We start from the raw sequence: 8,565 nt of genomic DNA, 5'->3' as shown, positions 1-8,565 counted from the left end.
AGAGGGCACAATGTTCTTTCTTTTTTATTTACGGATAGCAGGGGGCACATATGGGATCAAAATCATGCCAAATGAAAACAAGTGATTTACATTTGTGGATTGGTACTTATTTGTACAGATCATTATACACAAATACAAAATACATGCTGTGTGTTAACAATACACTTGGCATGATATTGATCCCATAGTGTGTTCACAATACACTTGGCATGATATTGATCCCATAGTCACACTCCAACACATACACAATTTGTATTTAGTGAGTCCGCCAGATCAGATGCAGTAGGGATGACCAGGGATTCTCTTTTTATGTGCTTGAATTTGACCATTTCCTGTCCTGCTAAACATTCAAAATGTAACGAGTACTTTTGGGTGTCAGGGAAAATGTATCGAGTAAAAAGGACATTATTTTCTCCAAAAAAATGTAAAAATACTTTAAAGTACTATTTAAACGCTTTACACCACTGGATTGCATTTCGAATTTTAATCTACTGAATGGATTTCTGAGATCTACTGCTTTGCCTTACGTCACAGATCTAGGGAAATAAATCAATCCAGAGTCACAGTTCACCAAGCAACAGCAGAGATGGTAAGAATGAATAAAGCATGCATTTTGTTTTACGTTTCTAAGCGCAAGTGTTGCTTAATAAGTAATACAATTAATCGCATACATTGGATGGCAAAAGTGTTCGATAATTAAGGATCCCAGCTAGATAGCTATCACTCGTTGAAAGGATATTAAATGTACGTTAGCCAGACTAGCTTAGCACAAGTCTATGAGCACAACAGAGGAAACGAGTGCACTGTGAGTAAGCACAAAACAGCAAGCATCTGGAAGTTTATGATTATGCACGAGCTAGATTGTTAGCAAACTATCTCAATAAGATGAAATAAATAAAACGTACTAGCCTAGCTAGCAGTTAGTTACATAGTAACGTAACTAAGTTAGCTAACTTTAGGTGGCTAGTTAGCAACCTAACACAGCTAGGTAGCTAACTAGCATGCTACGTTAGCTAGCTATCGTTAGCCAGTGTAATGTTGCTTGTTTCACTTTCGTTTTTTGACTGCCATAAAAGTTACCCAACTTTGCCGAATGCCATTGGTCTTTGCAGTCAACCGTCCTTACCTATGCAGTCAAAGGCTGATTGAAATTTCATGGTTGTTCGCGGTGCTGTCTTCCAAATGCTTGCAACCAGCTGCTTGGAACACATTTAGCTAGTTGTCATACCTACCTCTAAAAGTTTCAAACGTGTTTGACGTCAGAGGTGCACCCATAGAGCTCATATTCTACTAACTAATTCTGTGGGTGCACCCCCTGCCAGGTGACTGTAAACAAAGCCACAAGGTCGGTTGCTTCCTAGCTTGCGTTATAATTTATTCATAGCAATACAATACCTTAGTCTAGGGTGGCAAACACGATTTGTGTCGAGTTGTTTTTTGGTAGATGACTCATCGCAATGCAAGATAACTACGTAAGTAAAACCTATCATGTGTATTTCTTGACCAATGTACCGTGAAAACTGACACAGCTACCTTTTTCTCTCTCTGTAGTTCCGTAACCAGTACGACAATGACGTCACAGTATGGAGTCCTCAGGTAAGGGCCAAGTTGCCTTATGAGAAAGCGACCTTACAAGGTACTCACTACAGCATTAACATAACTCAACAGACATCAAAATGATTCTAAATGTTTGGAGAATGAGATTACCTGCAGTGTCTCCCAAATAAGATAACATTATCAATGCACTTGTTTCAGGGGCGCATTCACCAGATCGAATACGCCATGGAGGCGGTGAAACAAGGTTCGGCAACAGTGGGGCTCAAGTCCGGAACCCATGCAGTCCTGGTTGCTCTCAAGGTATTTCCCAGTAACATCCCAGTTATATTCTACACTGTGACAGCTTTATTTTGTCAAGAGTTACATAGGAGCTACACTGAGACTTCAGGAAAACAGTATGTTTTTTTTTTTTACCTGCTACACTGGATGCGGACATGAGCCACACTTTGCAATCTAGAAAATAGAACCAGAGGGCAATTTTGTGCTGAGTAGACGGTGCTCCTATGCCCAGGTTTAATTTATTAAATGAATAAGAGCGTCTCGCCCTCAGTAAAAGTTATGTTTCCGGTATGCCTGGCATGTTAAGATGAAATAAAAATGTACATGTAGTACCTTACCCTTGACTAAGTACATTTGACACTTGCAGTGACTATCACTGGGCTGTTGACTGAGACTGTGTTCGGGTTTATCCACAGAGAGCCCAGTCTGAGCTGGCTGCTCACCAGAAGAAGATCCTCCATGTTGATGAACACATTGGCATCTCTATTGCCGGGCTGACTGCAGATGCCAGGCTCCTCTGGTACGACACACACGCACACATCTCGTGTCTAGTTGTAGGAATATCATGACTTCGTATGCAAAGTGTATCCACTGTAATCTGTGTCAAGATTTTCCCTTCCGTCTTCCTCGACAGTAACTTCATGAGGCAGGAATGCCTGGACTCCAGGTTTGTGTTTGACAGGCCTCTCCCAGTGTCGCGCCTCGTCACTCTCATTGGAAGCAGTATCCTTTGTCATGTTTTCACATTCACCTCTAGAAGCCTGCACCGGCACTCCAATCAATGTTTCAATGTCAAAATGCACACTTTGGGCTTTTCATGAGTTAAGCGGTGAGGTCAGGTTTGGGAATTTGGGTGCTGTCCTCTAGACTGTTAACAATGTAACCCTTGACCTGTCCCTCAGAAACCCAAATCCCCACACAGCGATATGGAAGAAGACCCTATGGTGTGGGATTGCTTATCGCTGGCTACGATGTGAGTTCTCTTTGTCATGTTTTTAGTGGAAACTAGGTCTGCTGATGGAGGGGTGTAATACTCTAGAAGTAGTATGTGATTCTTAAAGCAACAGTAATTAGTAATGTGGAGCATCTGTCATTCTCTCCTTATGGTTTCTTCTTGTAGGACATGGGACCTCATATCTTCCAGACCTGCCCCTCTGCAAACTACTTCGACTGCAAAGCCATGTCCATCGGAGCCCGCTCCCAGTCTGCCCGCACATACCTAGAGAGACACATGAACACCTTCCTGGACTGTGAGAGCATGCACACACACACTATTTGTAGTTCTCACAAGTACTAACACAAATACATACCTGAGGGCACAAATGCATGTCTACTCAGACACTTACTATAAAGTAAATACCGTTTGATGCTTGTTAACTGTAGCACCTGTCTCACACATTTCAGCACATGCTCTTTGCATTTATCCCTTTGTCCATTGCATTGTCTGTTTTTAGGTAATCTGAATGAGCTGGTCAGGCATGGTCTGCTTGGGCTCAGAGAAACACTCCCTGCTGAACAGGACCTCACGACTAAGGTAAGCTGCTATGGCTCAACCAACTGGTCTTACCACTCCTTCCCTGCTGAACAGGGCTGTGTTCATTAGGTCATGTAACAGAACATTTATGATAAAGAAATTTTTTCTTAGTCCAGTTAGTTCCTCCCTGTTTGTTGGTTTTCTTCTGTTTGGTGCCTAATGAACACAACCCAGGCCTTTACTGAGTAGCTCTCCCTGCCTTTCAGAATGTCTCCATCGGTATTGTGGGGAAAGACATGGAGTTCACCATCTACGACGATGATGACGTGGCTCCTTTCCTCGTGGGTCTAGAGGAGAGGCCGCAGAGAAAGGTAGGAGTCGGCTTGGAGCTAACAATGGATGTCATTTGAGGAAAGTGGTTGGATTAATGCTAGCCTGGAACCACACTGAAACAGAACAATTCATTTGGAATCCAGGGTAGTATAATGCACCCTCTAAGATATTTGTATATTTAAATATATTAGAGTGGTTAACAAACATGATGTCACAATTGTTTGAACACATCAAGTAATATATAATAATAATAATAATAATAATAATAATATATGCCATTTAGCAGACGCTTTTATCAAGTGTTGGAATTCTACGTCCCGGGGATCGAACCCACTACCCTGGCGTTACAAGCGCCATGCTCTACCAACTGAGCTACAGAAGGATCAAGTGTTGGAATTGTCACTTTATCGTTGAACGGTAGCCAATCAAGATGTGGGCCACTGCTAACCTCTCCTTGTGTCTGTCCTTTAGGTCGTCCAGGCTGCAGATGAGCCTGCAGCTGACAAACCCGATGAGCCAATGGATATCTGAGACTTGGAGGACGCAGAATGATTACACACTTCTTGTCACACTGCGGTGGCCAGAAAGCAAATCCAACAGGGCACCACTTACTGAACTGCAATGGGGAAATCTGTGCTGTGGCAATATGCCACTTACTGAACTGCAATGGGGAAATCTGTGCTGTGGCAATATGCCACTTACTGAACTGCAATGGGGAAATCTGTGCTGTGGCAATATGCCACTTACTGAACTGCAATGGGGAAATCTGTGCTGTGGCAATATGCCACTTACTGAACTGCAATGGGGAAATCTGTGCTGTGGCAATATGCCACTTACTGAAAACAAGTCAATTGTGCGCTTTCTGCTAATAACCTTGGATGTTGCTTTTCTATTGGTAGAATGTTCAATTCTATAAATTAAACCTTTTTTCTCATTTGGTACCAATGTGTTTTTTTGTTTGACACATACTTGAGACTTATTTATTTTAAGGTTGTTGGTTATCAAACCAGGAGATCTTCCACAGCAGTGACTACTTTTTACAACATTGGCATACAGGTTAATCAATCGTGTATAAAAGTGAGTTTTTCTTCATAACTAGTGGTCCAGTGTTGCATTATAGCCATTAAGTAAGCAGGAAAAAAGTCTTAGTCCCAAGGTCACCAATTATCATTTCTACTAAGGTTCTATCTACGCAAATCATAGTTCTGACATAGTGATAATCAAAGTTTTCACATCCCAGACCAAGTGTTTTATGGTGAATCCTTTCATTACACATTTGTCCTCACCTTAAAAGGAAACTAGAGTGCAGAGCATCAATCCTGAGACATTAGTAAAAAAGAAAAATGTAGAAGTTGCAATTGCAGATATGTTCAGTCACAACTAGCTATTTGAATAAATAAATGTAACTATAGTTATTAGTCTGATCATCGGTTCTGACTTATCACGATTTACTTGTAAGATTTCTGACTTTTTTTTGCTTGCGTGCCATTACTTCTGGCTAGCATAGACCATACTTAGAGGGCGATGGCAGACCAATCACAACATGTCTCTTTGTTCAGGCTTGTGATTGGACTGTAGATAACCTTATAGCGCCACGTCCAGATGGGTTTATGCAGAAAGAACGTTGTAGTTTTTAATTTTCTTCACACAGACATGTAGAACAAGCTAAAGATCAATTATGTGACTCATTTTTGACATGTCAGAGCCAAGGTCTCGAAGTTCTAGATAAATTTCACATTGATTCTAATGTTCTTAAGCAGATGTGTAGGAGCACAATACAATCCCAATCAGTCAGTTAACTGTAAGCTATTATTTGATGGGGAAATCCTTAACCAGGCACTGGTACAATACTGTGGGTACTGTATGACTTCTGCTTCAGACTGTCACTTAGCAAGAGAAGAAGGGATACCATCTTTCTCTTTTTGCTCCTCTACTCTGTTACAGACTGGATAACTGCCAGCCTTCATGCAAGGGTCCATCCAGTATTGAAGCTTTTCGAGGCTAGAAAGAAATGTTTATTGACAGACGTAATCAGACTTGTTTGTAGGTCGCACTCAGCGCTCCCAAATATTGAAAGGAATTTAGGGAAGTCAATAGTGTTTCCTTGTGGTTATTTCTTCTGCTTCTTGTTCCATCTAAGAACAGCCAGATCATGTTTCCGTTGACACTATCCTTTTCCTCTCACGCCAAAACCATGGACATCTTTAGTGTGTTCTCAAGCTCCTCCCCTTGCTCATCTGCAACGCCCATCTCATTATCAGCCACACCCAGCTTGTCATTGGCCCCACCCTCCTCCTGGTCCATTCCTTCTTTCTCTACCTCAGTCCCACACACATCACACTTAGCCCCACCTTCCTCATTCCCAGTGGATAAATCAGCAGCTCCCTCATCGGTATTCAAATCAGACCCTGCCTCAGCTCCACCTTCATCATCCTCAGCCCCACCCTCCTCTTGGTCAGCCCCACCCTCCTCCTGGTCAGCCCCACCCTCCTCCTGGTCAGCCCCACTCTCGTTGGTCGTCTGGCTGCTCCTCAGTGCTGGTCGCCTGGGAATGGTCACATCCACAGAAGGGCTCTTCCCAGCATGGATGGGGATCTTCTGGGAAACCTAATTCAACCATGGATATATATACACTAACTAATAAAGTTTCCATTTTCATTAACAGACCAGTTCTCTACCTCCTCCCGCTGCCACCCGCCTCCTCCACTTTGGGGCAATGCCGTAATCAATTGGTTGTACTCTTGGATTGAGCAGACCTTTCAGTACAATTTTGATAACTCCATGAAGGACATAACTCCATCATTACAATTTACAATATTATTTAAGAACAAAATACAATTTTCCCATAAATACAGGTATTTTATCAACCAGCACATTTGAGTTCAGTCATAATATTTGTTGTAATATTTGTTCTATCTTTTCAGGGGGATGAAATTGAAATTGTAGCCAGCTCTGCAATGCTTGTTTGAAAAAGAGAGATACTTTGAAAAACGTATAATTTTCAATTAATCGAAAATGAGACATGGCAATCTGTACAAAGGCAAAAAGGGCAATTTTTAAAACAATGGAATAGCTTCTCTTAGTAATCTACTTGAGAACCATTTAGGGTTCAAGTAAAACTTTTGAATGAGTGAAGCTTTTAGAGAGAGGTTTAGTGCTTTTATTTTTAATAATCTCAACCCATCCAATTCATATTAATTATATAGATAGACACGTTGTATTTTGTCTGGTTCAGCGTCCCAGATGAAGCGAAATATTTTTGCTCATATAATTTGAAAAACGAATCACCCGGAGTAGGCAGCGCCATAAGTAAGTGAGTAAACTGAGATATGACTAAGGAGTTAATCAGGGCAATTTCTCCATAAATAGACAGGTATTTACCTCTCCATGGTTGCAGGATCTTGTCAAGTTTTCTATTGAAATATATTGTGGAGAGCTTATTTATATTTTTTTGTGATATGAATACAGAGTATGTCTACTTCATCATCATCCCATTTTATAGGTGAACTATAGGGTAATGTAAAAGTTGTATTTTTTAAGAATCGAATACGTAGTATTGTACACTTATCATAATTAGGTTTGAGTCCAGAGTCCAGAAAAGTTATCTTTAATGAGACATTGCAGGGATCTAGCTTGTGGACTTAATATAAAACTTGAGTCATCGGCATACATGGGCACCTTTGTTTTTAATCCTTGGATTTCTAATCCTCTAATGTTGTTATTGGTTATTATTGTTATTGATTTTAATAGCTAGCATTTCAATGGCCACAATGAATAGATATGATAACAGCGGACACCCTTGTTTAACTCTTCTTGACAATTCAAAACTCTCTGAGAAGTAGCCGTTATTTACTATTTTACACCTGGCGTTGCTATACATTATTGTTACCCATTTTATAAGAGAATGACCAAAATTGAAAAAATCCAGGCATTTATAAATAAAATCCAGTCTTACTTAATTAATAAAAGAAATGCCTTTTCAAAATCCGCTATAAATACCATTCCTGGCTTCTTATGTGTTTCATGATGTTCTATTATTTCTAGTAGTTGTCGTATTTTATCTCCAATGTATCGTCCATGTAAAACACCTGTCTGATCAGGATGAACAATACCTGGTAAAACCATTTTAATTTGGAGAGCTATGCATTTTGCTAGCATTTTTGCATCACAACATTGAAGTGTAAGGGGCCTCCAGTTATTTAGATAGACTGGGTCTTTATATTTGCCATCTGGGTCTTATTTTAATAATAGAGAAATAGAGTACGTGACACACTACAATTTCTATAGGAGTAGTTAAAACGTATGTCTACCGGTATGCCATCAAGCCCTGGGGTTTTTATATTATTTGGAAATAATTCCTTACCATAATCTTCATTCAGTGGAAAGGATGAGACGGAAAAGAAACATCTGCCTAAAATAATTAGCTTCCTCTTTTAAAATATCAAATCAAATTTTATTTGTCACATACACATGGTTAGCAGATGTTAAGACGAGTGTAGCGAAATGCTTGTGCTTCTAGTTCCGACAATGCAGTAATAACCAACAAGTAATCTAACTAACAATTCCAAAATTACTGTCTTATACACAGTGTAAGGGGATAAAGAATATGTACATAAAGATATATGAATGAGTGATGGTACAGAGCAGCATAGGCAAGATACAGTAGATGGTATCGAGTACAGTATATACATATGATGTATATATATGTATATGACATTTAGCAGACGCTTTTATCCAAAGCGACTTACAGTCATGTGTGCATACATTCTACGTATGGGTGGTCCCGGGGATCGAACCCACTACCCTGGCGTTACAAGCGCCATGCTCTACCAACTGAGCTACAGAAGGACCACAATGAGATGAGTATGTAAACAAAGTGGCATAGTTAAAGTGGCTAGTGATACATGTATTACATAAGGATG

The 8,565-nt window shown here is 40.3% G+C and overlaps 1 protein-coding gene across 1 annotated transcript; it reads left to right on the top strand.

Moving 5' to 3' along the window:
* Positions 1 to 488: 488 nt before the first annotated feature.
* On the top strand, positions 489 to 4,584 carry LOC124037015 (proteasome subunit alpha type-1). The gene is made up of 10 exons (XM_046351635.1): positions 489 to 589; positions 1,552 to 1,596; positions 1,756 to 1,857; positions 2,253 to 2,356; positions 2,471 to 2,559; positions 2,739 to 2,809; positions 2,957 to 3,086; positions 3,291 to 3,370; positions 3,577 to 3,681; positions 4,115 to 4,584. Exons 1-10 carry the CDS (start codon positions 587 to 589, stop codon positions 4,172 to 4,174), a joined length of 789 nt encoding a protein of 262 aa, XP_046207591.1. The 5' UTR covers positions 489 to 586; the 3' UTR covers positions 4,175 to 4,584.
* The last annotated feature ends 3,981 nt before the right edge of the window (positions 4,585 to 8,565 follow it).

The sequence above is a fragment of the Oncorhynchus gorbuscha genome, linkage group LG06 (assembly GCF_021184085.1).
Source record: "Oncorhynchus gorbuscha isolate QuinsamMale2020 ecotype Even-year linkage group LG06, OgorEven_v1.0, whole genome shotgun sequence".
NCBI lineage: Eukaryota > Metazoa > Chordata > Actinopteri > Salmoniformes > Salmonidae > Oncorhynchus > Oncorhynchus gorbuscha.
This window is presented reverse-complemented; position numbering and strand designations above follow the sequence as displayed.

Excerpts from the sequence above, each read along its gene's own strand:
- LOC124037015 (XM_046351635.1), top strand. Across the intron at positions 2,357-2,470 it reads GCAGATGCCAGGCTCCTCTG|TAACTTCATGAGGCAGGAAT; the intron begins GTACGACACACA and ends CTTCCTCGACAG. Across the intron at positions 2,560-2,738 it reads CGTCACTCTCATTGGAAGCA|AAACCCAAATCCCCACACAG; the intron begins GTATCCTTTGTC and ends CCTGTCCCTCAG.